Below are 19710 nucleotides of genomic sequence, written 5' to 3' on the forward strand. Positions count from 1 at the left end.
ATTGACACGAAATGACAAAGCTGAAAGGTCACATGACTGACGTGCATAATAAGAGTGGGCGTCCTCTGTGTCTGACTCCGTCCTGATGCTGGACAGCCCATAGTCAGTGATCTTTAGCACAAAACGATTGTCAACCACACAGTTGGATGATTTCAGGTTGCCATGGGATACAATCATACTGTTGTGAAGGAAAGCCATGCCCTGGGGGAAGAGAAAGATTGGAAAGTATAAAAGAAAGCAAGAGGGTAGGGACAGAGCTCAATCAGAGGAAATTAATTTAATCACTTTTGGAAAGCTATCATGGAAAATAAATGCATGTTGAAAGTACAGAGAGAGTCTCTACCTTTACTATGTCACTGACTAGTGAATATTTGAACATCCAGTCTAGTGTGATGCTTTCATTCTCCAAAATGTCCTGTACAAAGATGCAGAAAAACCTGAGATCAGTGCATATACAGTCCAAAAAGTATTTGGACATAATAATGAACAAATGCATTAGATAACAAAACATGAATACAAAGTGCTTGAGAGGAAATGACTTAAAAGATTAATTCACTCCAGAATAAAATTTTCCTGATAATTGACTCACCCCTATGCCATTCAAGATGTTCATTTCTTTCTGTCTTCAGTCAAAAAGAAATTAAGGTTTTTGAGGAAAACATTCCAGGATTTTTCTCCATATAGTGGACTGAAGGTCCAGATGAAAATGGGATGGAGTTTTTTACTCTACTCTACCTTATTGCAGAGCTAGTGTAAGACAAGCATTTGCGGTCAAAAAGTATATAAATGTTTCTTTTTTAGAAAATGACCAATCGCTTCATTTGATAAGACCCTTATTCCTCGGTTGGGATCGCGTAGAGCCCTTTGAAGCTGCATTGAAACTGCAGTTTGGGCCTTCAACTCATTGATCCCCATTGAAGTCCACTATAGGGAGAAAAATCCTGGAATGTTTTCCTTAAAAACCTTAATTTCTTTTAAACTGAAGAAAGAAAGACATGAACATCTTGGCGGTGAGTAAATTTTCAGGAAATTTTAATTTAGCAGTGAACCAATCCATTAATAAATCAGATTTTGCACAAGGTTAAAATTACCCAAAAGTAAATTATTTGGTTTGACAGTGACTTCTGTGTGAGCTGAACGTGACTGCAACTTTAGGTGGATAATTTCACATTCAGGACATTTCCACATTCCACATTGTTTCATTCATAATTCAACCAACCTGAGATCTTCCACAGCTACTAGGTTAGCTGGCTCAGCACGTCATCAAAAGGATAGTTTCAGGATAGTAGTTAAGTTTAGGGTTGGAAGAGAGAAAGCATCATGAATCATGAGTGTCCCTACCTGCAGGCTGCCTCGAGGGCAGTATTCTGTGACAATGCAGATGTTGGGTGGATCGATGCAAGCGCCAATAAAACGGGTCAAATGCTCATTCTGCACATCTCTCATCTAGAGAACAAACACACAATGTTATTTTTTTAATTCACAGCATATCCTTACAAATATTTTAAAACAAAACACTATACTAAAAAAAGTTCCTTTTACTTAGATATTGCTAGTAAATTTCTCAGTTAATTAATCACAATTATCTAATTGCAAGTAACACTGAATCAAACTTGACTGAATTCACAATTTCTATTTTCTGCTTTACTAACAACTTTTAAAAATATATTTTAACAGTGTAGTCAGTTACTTGTAAACATATTGTAATGATTATAATAGGTTTTGCAGAATAATTATTCAATACAGCAAAAAAACAGCATGACACACTCACATGCTTCAGTTCAAACAACACTTTCCTCGTTAACTCGATGCGCTTTCTGTTGATGTATTTAATGGCCACAATGTTTCCCTGGAGAAGAAGCAAGCACACATACACACACATTGGCTTTCCATGTTTTATGGGAATAGATGTAATGGTTTTTATACAGTGCAAACTGTATTTTTTATCCCCTTACCCTAACCCTATCACTCACACAAAATTTCTGCTAGATTTTTAAAAAAAACTTCATACAGTATGATATATAAGCTTGTTTCCTCATGGGGACTAAAAATATCCCCACAAGGACAAGAATTTTGGATATTGCTATCTTTGTGGGACAAAAATAGGGTATATACCTGAACCTCTCACACAAACGCCATCTTTGCCATGAAATTTACAATAAATGGTTACACTTTACAATAAGTTTAACTGTGTTCATTAAGCATTAGGTGAAACTAACAATAAATAATACTGTTAAAGGGGACATTGGATGCCCATTTTCCACAAGTTGGTAGGAAACATCTGTAACATACATCCGAGCCGTTTCAGTGCATGGCACTTTAAATGATAATGAGCTACTGCTAACTCCACCCGTCATGGCTCTGATGTCAGGAGAAGATTAAGACTCCTATGTTTGCTTTCACATCCAAATACAAAACACCTCCATTGCTTACGAGATGTTGTCGCTACAGCTGCTTGAGCGCAAAGAAAATGGCGGATAGCGTACAACTGGCTGAGGGCGGAAATATGCTAATCGAAAGAGTCCATCATTGGTTGTGGGCGGGGCCTGAGCATTATGAAATCATACTGCTCAGAAAAATCAAAATAGCTTAAATAATTTAGACAGTTTAGGTTTTTTGGGGAATAAAAAAAGGAGTGAATCTATTTTTATCATTGCAGGGAGGTTGCATCCACATACTGCTAAGACACATTTTCTATGCATGTAAATAATGTAACTCTGGACCACAAAACCAGTTGTAATTAACTTTTTCTTTTATGCCAAACATCATTAGGATATTAAGATTTCTCAATATTTTTTTTGCACCCTCAGATTCCAGATTTTTAAATAGTTGTATCTTGGCCAAATATTGCCCAATCCTAACAAACTATACATCAGTGGAAAGCTTATTTATCAGGGGCACATGTATTAATGAATTGAACCTTACTGTAAAAGGTTACAATGTAAACATTTTAACCAGAGCTTATCAGAATGATACCTTAAAGTAGCCAGTCTTAGCAAACACCTGGAAATTGCCGTCAGCAGTCAGCAATGATCCATAGTTTGAACCTCTCTGTAGAAAAAAAAGAGAGAAATCAAGCAATTTAATGATGATAATTAAATAAATAAAATTTTAGTATTTAACTGAAAACCAGAAAGCTAGTGAGAACATTTAAAAATATGAGTGTTCTCTATGTAGTATGTACTGTATCTGTGTTTTACTAGAGAGAGTGTGAGTTTGCTGCCGGTGCTCCTCATGGCCTTTTCCAGATTGCTCATTTGAATGTCTTCCCAAGCAATCCTCCATAACTGTGCAACCAACTCTTTCTCCAGCCTCAGCTTTCTGTGTGTGTACATACAGTACAGTATGCGTTTTATACACAGCCGTATTTGCAGAAAATAATCACATTACTGGTCAGGTATCAGAATCATCTAGCTAGCACTCACTCACCTGTATATAAACACAGTTACAGTGAAGATGATGACGAGGATGAGGAAAAGCACAATGGAAATCATCTGGTGCATTGCGATAGTTCCTAAAAAGATAGAGGGTAATGTGAATAGTTAGAGGCAGGCAAGCAGTTGGACTGCAGAAATAACGTACGATACTCACGAGCACGACAGGCAGGGTTGTCGTTCTTAAAGCCGCAGAGGGGCACATCCCAGGGAATGTTGCCACCTGGCCACTGGATGGCCATCCCAGGAAGAATCTTCATCTGCTTCTGAGTGCCATTATACACTGCCACGATCTGCAGCACATGTAAACAAAAAAAGTGGATTGGAGGTTTATAATTTTATTTATCCGCCTCATTCTTTAACATAAAAGTAAGCCTATGGACGAGACTTCAGCTAATTTTCAAAGCCTGTCAATGGTGAAAGATGTTTTTTGTGTCCAGATGTTGGAGTAATTGCATCTACCAGCCGGGACTAACCGAACCTTGACCCCTTGACGTCAACACAGGAGAAAAAAAAAATGCTTGTCATGTGATTTCTTTAAACTCACAGAAAGCAAAAGCATGATAATGGCAACAAAATAAAAAATGACAGAATTTAAGAAAAACGACAAGGACAAGCTTCATTCAGAGAGCAGCTGAGATGTTTAATATCTATTCATACATATATCCTGCTCCCACTCACACACACAAACAAAAAACATTCCCTGACTGAATATGTATCCTATAATTAACCTCCCTACAGCCTGGCCTCCCAATTACCAATCAAGTGTCTTTCAGAAACCAGGGTTTGTGTGTTCATGTCGGGGGGGCTTTGGTTTTAAATCTATGCCACCAAGCTGCCACTTGGTTTTCAGATTCAGGTGTTAAATTTTAATTCATTAGCCTGTAACAAAGGCAAAACTGTTTGGATGACACACACACAAAACTGCTGCAAGAAAAACGAGATTGCATTTCATCTGCCTATTACTAACAACAGAAACATCATTGCTATTCAAAGTAAGGCAGCACAAGGTGTTCGTCTAAAATACAGGAATAAAAATAAATTAAGAAAAAGAGTAATAAATTAATTAACAGTATTTTTAAAATAAAAAAATCTGGTGCACCAGTGGTTAATTAAAAAAAATGCAAATTACCCGTAATAAAATACCTCATTTAAGAATAACAAGAATTGACAAAACTGTGAGACAAAGTATTGAATATCACTGACCTGAAAGTTGCCACTGTTCATGTCAGTCATGTCCCACAGGGCAAAATCAGTCTCTCTGTCTCCATTTTCATCAATCTGCACCAGACCAGTGACTCCTGGGAAAACCAAGTGACAAACTACGTGTTATAGAGCTCACTGCAACAAAATCACACCAGAACACCAAAAAACATGAAGTGTTCTGATGAAGTGTAAACTTGGATCTACTCAAAGTTCATGACCTGCCAGGCCATCATTTACAGTTGCGGTCAAACGTTTACGTACACCTTGCAGAATCTGCAAAATGTAATTATTTTATTAAAATAAGAGGGATCATACAAAATGCATGTTCTTTTTTATTTAGTACTGACCTGAATAAGATATTTCACATACAAGATGTTTACATATAGTCCACAAGAGAAAATAATAGTTGAATTTATAAATTCAAAAGTTTACATACACTTGATTCTTAATACTGTGCTGTTATCTGAATGATCCACAGATGTGTTTTTAGTGATAGTTGTTCATGAGTCTCTTGTTTGTCCTGAACAGTTTAACTGCCCGCTGTTCTTCAGAAAAATACTTCAGGTCTCACAAATTCTTTAGTTTTTCAGCATTTTTGTGTATTTGAACCCCTTTCAACAATGCAACTAATACAGAAGGTTCAAACGCTCATTGATGTTTCAGAAGGAAACAATGCATTAAGAGCCAGAGGTGAAAACATTTTGAATTTGAAGATTAGGGTAAATGTTACTCATTTTTGACTTCTGGGAAACATGTAAGTATCTTATGTAGCTTCTGAAGGGCAGTACTAAATGAAAAAACACAAGATATTTAGGCAAATATCTTCATTCTGATAACATTTTGCAGATTCTGCGAGGTGTATGTAAACTTTTGATTTCATCTGTACATCTGAATATAAAGTTCAACCACATACAGCAGGAATCCCACAGCCCACAATAGTTTTGTCAATCAAATCCTCAATTAAATCTTTACCCCAAAAATGAAAACTCTATCATGACTTCCTTTGTCTTTTGTCCATACAATGGAGGTCTACAGTTTAGGGCTAGCGATATCTTTATATGATCTTATTTACAAAAGATTTGAACGAATTTCTGTTTATTTTGTATCTATTTTTCAGTTTTTATTTGTTTTTATAACAACATCTGGCAACACACTGCATGATTGCCGTCATTTACACTGACATTAATCAAAAAAGCCCACGGCAGTGTTGCCAAGACCTAATTTTTTCATGCGTATTGGGATTCTTTAACGCCGTTGCCACGTTACCCCTGGAATTCGATTTTACCTGGGGAAACTCGCCAAAAAAGTACCCCACGGAACGCGATTTGTAATGGGGGACCCCTCCTGAAATGCAACTGGGCTAGTTTTGGGCTAGTTTTAAGTAGAATTTTGGCGGGTTTTGTTCAACCCTGGCAACCCTGGCCTCAGACAGGTTATTACCACCCTCTGTAAAAGTAAACAGATCTGCAGAACAAAGGTTACAGAATGAAGTTAAATATGAAAACCCCAGACATAAAGAAGTAAACGGCATTTCATTCAGTATAGTATCAAAGTCTTGCTAAACACATTGAGAAGAGCACTAAACAAAAGTTATCATCTAGCATATAGCATTGGTTATTAATAAAATCTATAACAGCAAGATGCATTGTTGAATGAATAATTATCAACTGATAAAATTATCCACTCCTAACCATATTAACACATTCTGATGCAGTATGATACACTTGAAGAATGCTCATCTTTCCAAAACAGAGAAAACAAATACATTTTCACAAACATCTATACGTCTGTCTCTTTTAAAGTGTTCATTGTATACAGTGAGTTGTATTACAGATCAATTCTTAACCTCACTTCAAAATATCTTTTTTACAGTCAACAGAAGGAGGATATATAGAACGACATAAGGATGAGCAAATTTGTCACAATTTTCATTTTTGGGTGGACCATCCCAGTATATGAGATATAATTCCACAAAGACATTAACATCACATACCAGCCACTTTGTCACATTATCAGTAATCAAAATGATTACAATCACATAGTAAATCAATCCAGACACAGTGAATGTGTATACAAGTGTTCAATCAAATCTGATTGAGTCTCTTGAAAAGCTTCCGGTTGTGCCCATCTGCCAATGAGGGTCAGGTGCGGGCTGTAATTTCCTGTGGAGGCCACTCACCTCTTTAAATAGGCTACAGATAGAGGCCGAGTCCAGCTCAGAGGAAACACACAGTGACATTTAGACTGATATGAAAAGCTTAAGCTTTATCAGACTGGAAATGTCAAAGCCATTGGAGAGAGAGGGAGAAAGGAAGAGAGAGATGTCCTCACATCGGCTAATGATAAGGATAGCTTTAATAAGCCCACATGAGTTATAAAAGGAATGGACGCACATAGACAATTAGTGAACCATGACCGCCCATCTTGTGCAAATTGTATTCAATGTGAGGAATGGGTTGGCACATATTTCCCTTCGGAGAACAAAGGGAAATATCTCTGAACATTGACACTTAACATCTCCAGCCAACATTTTCTCAGAAGACACACAGGCTATTCTGGAGGATATTAAATTCAGTTTATACGTTTTACATTACACACTGAGAAGTTGTGGCTAGACAGAGAGAGTGTGCGTCTGCACCATGTAATCAAAAGAATGTAATGAGTGTAATGTTAGTTTGAATCATCTGAATTGAAGACCGGTCATCTATTGTAGTGTTATGACTACCTCAGCTGGAAGTACAGGAAACTACTTGAGTACGGCATACCAGCATGAAAATGTAAATGGCAGATTGATGCTGAAAACTCTAAAAATACATTTGAATAAAGAGGATCCCATCTCGTATGATGTTGACACATCTTATGGCATCATTTTCCACCAAACATGTATTTAAGAATGCATTTGACTTGGAGTTATTTTATAGCTAAATAATTTTTTTTTTTTACTTAACATTTAATGAAACAATTTTTTATCAGCTTTAAAATATTAGGTTAAACTGCAGTATATATGGAACACAATATTTTTACCTTAACCTAAAATGCTAACATAAATGTCCTTATATGTTAAACCTTGATCAAGATGAATTTCTACAGGTCAAAAGTTTACATACACCTTTCAGAAACTGCAAAAATGAAAATTTACGGTATTTTACCAGATCCATCTTTTCACACTGAAGACAACTGAGGGACTCATATTCAACTATTACATACGATTCAATCGCTCACTGATGCTTCAGAAGGAAAAACAATGCATTAAGAGCCAAGAGTGTATACTTTTGAATACAATGAAGATGTGTACATTTTTCTTATTTTGCCTAAATATCTTTTTTTTTTTTCATTTAGAAGAATCCATTTTTTTCAAGACTTTTCTGGGGAGACTCAAAGGAGGCGCCGCGGATTCGACGAGGCTAGGAAAAGGCTTCAGGACATGGGATTAGTTATAAGTGAGGCGAGGCCTCACAAAAATTGGTGACGTACAAAGAAAAGTGTTAAATGCGCCTATAGTTAAAGAATTTCAACCGTTAGTACTGGAACCACTGCTTCAGATGTTTAATTTTTCTTTTGAATTGAATTCTCTACCTAGATCTCTTAGAGAGGCTAATATCAGTCTTATACTCAAAAAAGGAAAACCAGAGGATGAATGCTCTTCATACAGGCCTATTAGCCTTCTGAATACTGATTTTAAATTACTGTCTAAAGTTTTAGCTTTGAGATTAGAGAAGATACTGCCAAGTATAATAAAAGTTGACCAAACTGGGTTCATTCATGGACGCTATTCTAGTGACAATATGCGAAGATTACTTAATATTATTCAATTATCACAATATAAAAATCTTAATATTAAGGTTATTTCTTTAGATGCTGAAAAAGCATTTGATCGGGTTGAGTGGGAGTTTTTGTTTAATACTTTGAATTTTTTTAAATTGGGGGATACTTTTATACAATGGGTTAAGATTACATGTATGATAGTCCGGTAGCAGCTGTTATTACAAATGGTAGGCGCTCTGAGAGTTTTAACTTAGGAAGGGGCACCAGGCAGGGTTGATTAAAATGGTTGTCTTGCATCAATTTTTGTACTTATTTCAAATGATCCCAATTCTCTTAAATTGTACTGTAATTAGACGTATTATTGGCTGGTTCAGTTTTTTTATCTGGAACCGGAGGAAACCAAGACTGAAACTTACTAAAATGCAACTTCCCAGATATAAAGGAGGTGTTGTGGTCCCGGATGTTAGGCTGTACCAGCTAGCTTCCCAGTTTCGGTATATTTTTGAATGGGTGAAAAATGATCCGGATTCATCTTGGTTAGATATTATGGAAGTAAAATACTGACAAATGTTTTTGAAGCAAAATAGGGTGCTGTATAGCACTAACTGAAATAAAATGCATCGTATTAACAGTGCTTGCATTTTAAGGTTGTGCAATTCAACATGGGTGGATATTTAGGCTGTGAATTTTTCACGTGGAAACATAAAATTTAATTCGTAAAATTTTCAATGTTAATAATACAGATTATTTTAAAATTCAACTTTCACAATTGCATTGTTTACAATTTCAATATTAAATATTCGTATTATTTTAAAATACAAATTTAACAATTGCAGTGTTCAAAATTTCAATACTAAATAATTTCAACACAACCTTTGATACTTCACAGGACATTTCGGTGCGTATTATTTCGCTTCCAAAAAGTATGGCAGGAAGAGCAATTGAGCATCGATACAAAATCGACGCCTGTTGCTTTCCGCTTCACCAGCAGGTGGTGAAGCGGAAAGCAACAGGCGTCGATTTTGTATCGATGCTCAATTGCTCTTCCTGCCCTACTTTTTGGAAGCGAAATAATACGCACCGAAATGTCCTGTCGAGTATCAAAGGTTGTGTTGAAATTATTTAGTATTGAAATTTTGAACACTGCAATTGTTAAATTTGTATTTTAAAATAATACGAATATTTAATATTGAAATTGTAAACAATGCAATTGTGAAAGTTGTATTTTAAAATAATCTGTATTATTAACATTGAAAATTTTACGAATGAAATTTTATGTTTCCACGTGAAAAATTCACAGCCTAAATATTCACCCATGTTGAATTGCACAACCTTAAAATGCAAGCACTGTTAATACGATGCATTTTATTTCAGTTAGTGCTATACAGCACCCTGTTTTGCTTCAAAAACATTTGTCAGTATTTTACTTCCATAGATATTGAATCATTTAATTTGGGTGATGGCTTACCGATCCCTTTGGCCTGTCTCCCGTTCGTGTTGGATGTTAAAAAGATTGCTGGTCTAGGGCAGAATAGTATCATTAGTAATACATTACGAGTGTGGAAATTAATCAGGAAGTGGGAAGGGAAAGCCAAAACTTTGTCACCTATTACACCAGTCCAAGGAAATTATGATTTTCAGCCTGGAATAATGGACAGTAGTTTCACAATCTGGAAAGACGTTGGTATAACCACTGTAAAAGACTTATTTGAAAAGGAGGTGTTGTTATCATTTGAACAGTTGAAGGCTAAATTTAAGTTACCTCAAAACAACTTCTTCAGGTTTTTACAAATAAGGAGCTTCGTGCAGAAACATATCGGCCCTGGATTTTCCTCTTGCCCTACTCCAACAGAACAAGTGCTCTTGGATAGTATATCTAAGAGGTCACTAATAAAGCGACGTTATGAAGCTCTTTTAAAAGAAACGAAAGTCAATAATAAGGCAACCTTAGCTGTTTGGGAGCAAGAACTGGGGCTGTCAATTGATGTAGATACTTGGACACAAATTTGGCAGCACGCTGGCAATATATCAATTTGTAATAGAACTACAGAGCTACAATTCAAACTTTTACATCGTCTCCAAATTACTCCATTACGCAGGCATAAATTTAATCTAAATTTTTCTCCATTGTGCCTGAAGTGCAAAATAGAAGAGGGGGACTTTGTTCATTGCACTTGGAAATGTTTACATATTAAAGTTTATTGGGTACAGATTTGTGGGAGACTTAGTCTTATACAGGTCCTATCTCAAAAAATTAGCATATTTCATCCGACCAATAAAAGAAAAGTGTTTTTAAAACAAAAAAAGTCAACCTTCAAATAATTATGTTCAGTTATGCACTCAATACTTGGTCGGGAATCCTTTTGCAGAAATGACTGCTTCAATGCGGCGTGGCATGGAGGCAATCAGCCTGTGGCATTGCTGAGGTGTTATGGAGGCCCAGGATGCTTCGATAGCGGCCTTAAGCTCATCCAGAGTGTTGGGTCTTGCGTCTCTCAACTTTCTCTTCACAATATCCCACAGATTCTCTATGGGGTTCAGGTCAGGAGAGTTGGCAGGCCAATTGAGCACAGTAATACCATGGTCAGTAAACCATTTACCAGTGGTTTTGGCACTGTGAGCAGGTGGCAGGTCGTGCTGAAAAATGAAATCTTCATCTCCATAAAGCTTTTCAGCAGATGGAAGCATGAAGTGCTCCAAAATCTCCTGATAGCTAGCTGCATTGACCCTGCCCTTGATAAAACACAGTGGACCAACACCAGCAGCTGACATGGCACCCCAGACCATCACTGACTGTGGGTACTTGACACTGGACTTCAGGCATTTTGGCATTTCCCTCTCCCCAGTCTTCCTCCAGACTCTGGCACCTTGATTTCCGAATGACATGCAAAATTTGCTTTCATCCGAAAAAAGTACTTGGGACCACTGAGCAACAGTCCAGTGCTGCTTCTCTGTAGACCAGGTCAGGCGCTTCTGCCGCTGTTTCTGGTTCAAAAGTGGCTTGACCTGGCGCCTGTACACGGTGGCTCTGGATGTTTCTACTCCAGACTCAGTCCACTGCTTCCGCAGGTCCCCCAAGGTCTGGAATCGGTCCTTCTCCACAATCTTCCTCAGGGTCCGGTCACCTCTTCTCGTTGTGCAGCGTTTTCTGCCACACTTTTTCCTTCCCACAGACTTCCCACTGAGGTGCCTTGATACAGCACTCTGGGAACAGCCTATTCGTTCAGAAATTTCTTTCTGTGTCTTACCCTCTGGCTTGAGGGTGTCAATGATGGCCTTCTGGACAGCAGTCAGGTCGGCAGTCTTACCCATGATTGCAGTTTTGAGTAATGAACCAGGCTGGGAGTTTTTAAAAGCCTCAGGAATCTTTTGCAGGTGTTTAGAGTTAATTAGTTGATTCAGATGATTAGGTTAATAGCTCGTTTAGAGAACCTTTTCGTGATATGCTAATTTTTTGAGATAGGAATTTTGGGTTTTCATGAGCTGTATGCCAAAATCATCAATATTAAAACAATAAAAGGCTTGAACTACTTCAGTTGTGTGTAATGAATCTAAAATATATGAAAGTCTAATGTTTATCAGTACATTACAGAAAATAATCACAATATGCTAATATTTTGAGAAGGACTGGTATTTAATACAGGATGCAACCTCAATCCACTTTATTTGCTGTTTGGTGTTGCTGATAAGAATATAAAAAGCTTTTCTGACAGAAAGTTGTTTAATCTCCTTACTTATGCCGCTCGTATAAGAGTATTTTACTTAAATGGATCTCTGATAAACCACCGACAGTGTCCGAGTTGCATAAAGTAATTTTTGATTTTCTTTCATTGGAATATGTTACTTACTGGTCAAAAGGGAAAATGGATATTTTTATCAGATATGGACTCCTTTCTTTAAAGGGATAGTTCACCCAAAAATGAAAATTTGATGTTTATCTGCTTACCCCCAATGCATTCAAGATGTAGGTGACTTTATTTCCTCAGAAAAACACAAACGAAGATTTTTAATGAAAACCGGTGCAGTCTGCCAGCCTTATCATGTACGTGGATGGGCACCAAACCTTTAAAAGTAAACAAAAACATGCACAGACAAATCCAAATTACACCCTGCGACTCGTGACGATACATTGATGTCTTAAGACACGAAACGATCGGTTTTTGCGAGAAACTGAACAGTATTTATATCATTTTTTACCTTTGATACACAGCCACGTCCATCTGTCATGAGCACGAGTTTGGCATCAGTCACGTCACATGAGCATGCGCTCTGGCGTAGAATACGCAAACGCCGTAAGGGGAAATCAGTGAAAAGTCCCGGATGAGTTTGCGCAAGCAAACGTAATCTTTTAGCTTTAAATTGGTTTAAACAATCAGGATACGCGCAAGTAATTACCATTTTGAATAGCCGCTATACCCACAATCTGTGGAAACAATGAGTGTCGTATTCATGCGTCAGATCGCTTCCGGCGTTTGCGTATTCTACGCCAGAAGCGCGTGCACATGTGACGTGACTGATGCCAAACTCGTGCTCATGACAGATGGACGTGGCTGTGTATCAAAGGTAAAAAAAGATATAAATAATGTTCAGTTTCTCACAAAAAACGATCGTTTCGTGTCTTAGGACATCAATGTATCGTCACGAGTCACAGGGTGTAATTTGGATTTGTCTGTGCATGTTTTTGTTTACTTTTAAAGGTTTGGTGCCCATCCACGTACATAAGGCTGGCCGACTGCACCGGTTTTCATTAAAAATTTTCGTTTGTGTTTTTCTGAGGAAACAAAGTCACCTACATCTTGGATGCATTGGGGGTAAGCAGATAAACATCAAATTTTCATTTTTGGGTGAACTATCCCTTTAAGTATGTAGGCCCCAGGATTTCACGTACCTTTTTGCAAAACCTTGGAAGGTTAACATGAACATTGGTTGTTTTACTCATTTCTTTCTTTCTTTCTTTCTTTTTTTTTTTTTTAACTGTCGTTTATGTTAATATGTACTTGTGGACTGTATCTGTGGTCATTGTTCTGTTTGTTTTATTGTTTTGCTATGTTTAAATAAAGCAACAACAAAAAAAAAAACATTGAAAACAGGTTAAACATAATCTCAAAAAACATCCACTAATTAGTAACTACTGAAGCTTCATTTTAGTCAAAGATGTAGCTGATAGGGTTTAATGCAATTGTTTTAGATTGTAAACTCTTAAACAATCAAGATTCTAGAGGTAAAGTCTGTTAGATTTTTTTTAATGTCATAATACATTTACTCAACCCAGTTTATTGATCACTGACTACTGATTCATGGGTTTAACTTCACCAAAAGTGTACAAATTGAGCATCCCAGGCACCATCAAAACATTTAGAGTGATCCCCTCAGATCCGTCAATCTCTTTCCAGCTCAACCAATAACAAGAGTTTGGGGCGTGGCTACTGTAGCAGGCGGAACCTGAGGGTGTTTAGCTGGTTGACATGGGAAAAGAAAATCAGATTTGGTTCAGGCCAAAATTCAAAGAACTGCTAAAATATTCAGAGTCAGATAATGGGGTAAAACAAGGGTAAATACTGGTGGTGCTATTACAAGATGGAGGAATTTAAATAAATGTTTGGGTTTCAATCGAGACATCAAACTTGATATTCTTCTCAACAGATATCAGCTAAACTCAAGTTGTAGGCTCTTTACGGTTAAGCCCTAGACATATTAGTAATATATTGTAAGGATAAGAAGAACAATTGTAAGGGTGTGACGGAAATAGGGGGCGTTTGCAAAGGTTGTTTAAAAATATGCATTCTTTTTGTAATTCCTCTAAGGTGAGTTTTAATTCATTTACATACACAATGCACAATTACAAAATAATTTAAACTAAAAAACAAAAATATTAGACTAAAATATTTAATGTTTATGTTTTTATTTATTTTGTGACTAGTCTTGTGACACAGCCAGTCGGTCATTATCACAAATCATGTAAAATTGATAAAAAGTTAGTAATTTATTTTTAAACTTCCACTGTGAAAGGGAAAGTTTTACTTCATTGATAACTATACCTTTGAGAGTTTTATTTTGCAGTCTTTTCCAAATCAAATGCCACAGAAGGACATCAGCAGGAAGTGTGCATGAATGAGTCTGAGTCTGGCTCATGTGGTGGTCTATCACTGTCAGACCACTAGCTTTGGTCAAGCGTCTCCAGAAACACACCTGGCTCTGTGTGTGGGTGGGCAAACCAACCATATGTAACCTCTTTTTATTTGAAGCAGATCCCATGGCAACAGGACACCTGCTGATTTTAGAATAAAGTGAGGGAAGTCAAATACTGTAGATTGGGATCAGATATAAAGTGATGGAAAGAAACATAAACGTGTATGTTTGGATGATAATAGAAGAAATTTCATGTCTAATTGAGTTTATCTTGTAAAATAAAAATAATAAAAATAAAGAATAGCAACATGGCATGAAGTTCTCTCAAGAACGTCTTTGCGTTGCCAACTTTGTTTGTTTGACTGAATGCCAAAAGCATCCTTCAGCCAAAAAACAGCACCAACAGATCTTTTGTTTAGAACAATTTCCAATTAACATAAAAGGGAACTTTGACTTGTAATTATTTATCTTTATAATGCGCCGTTTGCCTCTAAAAGAGACAACAACTTCCAGGCTCTTTGTCTTTTAAAAGACATGAAAATGTTTTGTTACTAATTCTTTAGTACACTTCACAATACTCAATGTCACAAATGTGCTTATTTTAATCGTGATCAAGAAATTGTGCAGAATCTTTTATGCTATAATTTTCCATGCTATATTTTTTCTGTTCAACTTTCTAAATTTAAATTAAGACATTGGATTTTCAATATGGTCTCAGAGTTTTGGTCCCCAGTTTTTGATAGTCTAAATAGATGGGTAAAATTGCTGGTTGATCTAGTTGTAAGTACAGTATCTTATTGCACAGTATTTCCTGAAACTATAGCAAAACACAGAATGTGCATGAGCACAATCAGGCAAGGAATTATGTGAAATGTTAAAAGCTCTGTGTTGACAATATGTTGACAGACAAGGTGCTGGATGAAGAATGTGTGATGACAAGGAACAATGGACACTACATGACTAATGAAAACCTAAACAATTGTGAAAAAGGAACCTTGGGGCTCCATATCCTTTAGACACTTCATTGCCATTCACAAGGAAACAGCTCAAGAAGAGAGAATGAGTTATGAGGAGGAAAGAGGGAGAAAGAAACAGGTGGAAGGACAGAGATACGACAGATGCTTGAATGAAAGGCACAATATGGAGAGAGAGAGAGAGAGAGAGAGAGAGAGAGAGAGAGAGAGTCTGTACTGAGTTGATTAGAGTTACTAGGAAGAGACAAAGCTGCCAAAAGCCATACAAACTATGAATTAAAGAATGAATAAGTAAATACATGAACAAATGAATCTGGGTAAAGTTTCATGACAGAGAACCTACACTTACAAAAGGACTGTACTATATTTATACTATACTATATATATATATATATATATATATATATATATATATATATATATATATATATATATTACAGGCAACATTTTCTGTATACAATAAATCAATGCACAGGCACAGTCAGCATCAGCCTGCAGAATGAAAACTAGCTGTAGGATATCACATGACGGTTTTGCATGAACTATCATGTTACGGTTGTAATTAGCCTAATTAATATGCATTTTTGCTAGAAGTGTTTCTGCGCACATATGCGACCGCTTTTTCTTGTTCTGAACCTTAGAGAAGTCAAATCATAATTCTGGAAAGTGCGTCACCAGATCAGTCTTTGCACAGAGCTGTTTGTAGAGGGCCTGTAATGCCAGATCTTTTGCTGCAGGGCACATTATTACATATTCTGTTTAATTGATAGAAACCAAACTGGATCTGGCACAGAGAGAGGCCTGTTTCTCCTTCTCTTAATGATTAATTAAGCTGCGATGTACACAAGACCTTAAGTGTATTATGCATTAAGAGCCGGGGGTGTAAACTTTTGAACAGAATGAAAAAAAAATGTGCACATTTTTCTTATTTTTCCTAAATATCTTATATTTACATTCTGTTTAAAAGTTTACACCCCTGGCTCTTAATGCATCTTGTTTCCTTCTGAAGCAACTCAGTGAGAGTTTGAACCTTTCTGTAATAGCTGCATGTGAGTCCCTCAGTTGTCCTCAGTGTGAAAAGATGGATCTCAAAATCATACAGTCATTGGAAAAGGTTCGAATACACAAAATTTTGAAAAACCACAGAATTTGTGGGACCTGAATGTTTTTCTCAAGAACAGTGGGCAGTTTAACTGTTCAGGACAAACAAGAGACTCTAAACAGCTATCACTAAACAAAAAAAAAACAAAAAAAACAGCTGTGGATAATTCAGGTAACAACACAGTTTTAATAATCAAGTGTATGTAAACTTCATAAACTTCTATAAATTCAACTATTATTTTCTCTTGTGGACTATATGTAAACATCTTGGGAAATACCTTATTCAGGTCAGAACAAAATAAAAAATAACATGCATTTTTTTATGATCCCTCTTATTTTGGTAAAATATTTAACATTTTGGAGATTCTGCGAGGTGTATGTAAACTTTTGACTTTAACTGTAGAAGAAAATCTTAATAATGTACCAAATAAACTCATGAAATTACCTTGCCCTACTTCAGAGTTTCCACACTGAAGTTTTTTTTGTTTTATATCACTGAGCCGAACACAAAATATTACTAACAGACCAAAAATCTCAACCAGCCTTAACCAAACCCACACATAATGCAACCAGACAAGCATGAGAAAATAAAAAGATTTTTTTTTTTATGATGAATTGAGAATTGATCATCTTTTACAACGCCTGACCTTCAGTCATGAACATTCACATAACTCTTTTCCCAGTAATCTCTACTGACCAGAGTATTAGACCAGAGAGACATTTGTGCAGCACGTGACCTCTACAGAAGAGAGCAGAAAAGGCCACAAAGGGCGGCCATGAATCAAAACAGTCCCAAGTTGCTTTTGAGAGCTTCTTAAACCTTATTAAAATGAACCAGCCTCACATAACACATTATCAGCACTGGGATGAAAAATATAAAAGTAGAAAAAGATGTGGTGATGCCACTGACAAAAAAAAAAAAAAGAAAAAAATCTTAATCATGTTGTTATTACTTTTTACTCAAACAGCACTGCAGCAAGGTAGAAAAGATGTATCCCAATTCCCCATTTAATTTTTATGGAATATTTATATTTAGGAATATGATTGATATATTATTGTCTCAATAAGATTATGTATTTAAATTTACTTCATATCAAAGATTGTGGATTAAAAAAAAAACTATGAAAGATAAATACTTAGCTCAGGTTCTGGATTTTGGGTTTCAGTTAGAACATGTGCTCACCATAATAAGTCCGGTTCCACATTCTCTTTGTGACGGACTCTCCTGAAGGTCGACCATGTCCTTCTGCAAGACTCTCATTTAGAGCATTGCAGTACAACATCAGACCATCATAGAATCCACCTGAGATGATGTTCATCTGAAAGAATCAAATACACAAGTGAATACAAAGATGAACATATTCATAATCATCACCTCCACAACAAATTTACTTTTATTTTCAATGTACATAAAACATAAGTTTCTACGTGACATGGTTTCACCAGCATTACACATCAGTATTCAGCATCCAAAATCCATCATGCTGGTACTGATGGACATTTTAGGTGATTTTCTCGACACAAATTCTACTTAGAATATGTTATAATTTTGTTGATTTTCTGAAATCTACCTGATCTGATCTGAATCCTTAATCAAACATTTGTCATAAATGAAAAATGAAAGTCAGACTGCGTGAGACACATCTCTCTGAGTGCTTCATCTCTTTATCTTTTGTCCCAATCCATTCTGAACACTTTACCCCTGCAGAGAGATTCATTTACATGCAAATGAACAGAACTGATGAGGGACTTGCTTTTTTTTAAGGCACAGTCACTGGAAAAAAGTTTTTCTTTTTATATTTGGCTTCACTCAAGCCCCCTATCACTTTCAAAATGTGAACTGGGACCCAGAAAACACTTCAAGATGATCTCAGACTCAGGCCTCTCAATTAGAATCCACGCTGAGGGGAAAATCCACAAAGCCTCAGACAAATTAAGACGTGCTTGTATAGCTTTTTCGTTTGGTAAAGTGATAAACATTCAGAGTTCTGAATTCCACTCAGAAGCACTTCCGATGTTAAACACTCCATGAAATCCCTGTTTTCTCTGTGTGAACGTGTTTTTATGAACGTCGTGAAATAAATATGAAGATCCTGAATTTAACTAAATTACTTCTCTACATGCATATTATAGGCGCCCTATTCTATTAAATTCAATAAGAAGACATACATTAACAGACAAATGCATCATAAACATAAGCTCCATAACTAAAAACATGACATTTTCTTTACATAAAAAACATTAAGTTTAGTTGCTGATGGATGCTGTGCAGCTGAAAACCATTTGATCAAAAATTTGCATTTGTATGTCAAATTAATTTCATATTCTGGGCCTAACACATACACAGCGATATATAATTATGCTCAACCTTTACCGATGCAGCACGATTTTTCGAAGAAAAAGAGCAAAAGTGCATTGCAGCCTGTTTCTTTGTGCATTATTAAGTGAATAGAGGACTATTACGGAAAGAGCTGTAAACACACATAATGCATTTTGGCTGAAAAAAACATTCATTTAATCACTTTGAGTCCCTTTAAGCTCTTTATGAGAAAACCCTGGCTGAAATGGAGGCATATAGAGTTTTTAACAAGATAGAAATAAATAGTAATTGCGAGGGAAGATAGAAAAGATGGAAAGCCCAGTAGAGTCTTGGTAGAGAGGGATAATAATACAACAACCAAAAATGAAAAGAAAAATAAAGAAATCACTTCACAATGATTTTTCTTACCAAAGAATCCTCCACTGTGAAGTTGAACATCCGTTTGGCATCTGCTTTTAGATCACTGACAAACTCCTTGTACTCGTGGTTCTGTGGCTCGAGGTAGGTCAGAATCTTCACACTCTGAAAAAATATGCAAAATAAATATAATTTGTTCTATTCTAAGAAGAAACTGTTTTCTGTTTTAATATTTTCAAAATGTAATTGAATTGAATTTTCAACAGTGATTACTTCCTTAACTTGTGGCCCTTCAACTTTTGATTGGTAATGGCCAAAAGTTGTGAGAATGACACAAATATTAGTTTTCACAAAGTTTGCTGCTCAACTGCTTTTAGATCTTTGTTTCAGTTGTTTCTGTGATGTACTAAAATATAATTACAAG

The 19710-nt window shown here is 36.2% G+C and overlaps 1 protein-coding gene across 1 annotated transcript in view; it reads right to left on the reverse strand.

The window, feature by feature from the left end:
- npr1b (natriuretic peptide receptor 1b) overlaps positions 1-19710 on the reverse strand; it is a 68554-nt gene that overhangs the window by 10869 nt on the left and 37975 nt on the right. The window contains exons 4-14 of the mRNA XM_073847185.1: positions 19338-19451; positions 17793-17928; positions 4641-4735; positions 3592-3727; positions 3430-3514; positions 3201-3321; positions 2977-3051; positions 1772-1849; positions 1342-1446; positions 344-415; positions 42-201 (exon numbers count right to left, since the gene is read on the reverse strand). Coding sequence (XP_073703286.1) covers positions 42-201; positions 344-415; positions 1342-1446; positions 1772-1849; positions 2977-3051; positions 3201-3321; positions 3430-3514; positions 3592-3727; positions 4641-4735; positions 17793-17928; positions 19338-19451 — 1177 coding nt within the window. The remainder of the gene's footprint in view (positions 1-41; positions 202-343; positions 416-1341; positions 1447-1771; positions 1850-2976; positions 3052-3200; positions 3322-3429; positions 3515-3591; positions 3728-4640; positions 4736-17792; positions 17929-19337; positions 19452-19710) is intronic.

This window comes from Garra rufa, chromosome 9, assembly GCF_049309525.1.
Source record: "Garra rufa chromosome 9, GarRuf1.0, whole genome shotgun sequence".
Taxonomy (NCBI): domain Eukaryota; kingdom Metazoa; phylum Chordata; class Actinopteri; order Cypriniformes; family Cyprinidae; genus Garra; species Garra rufa.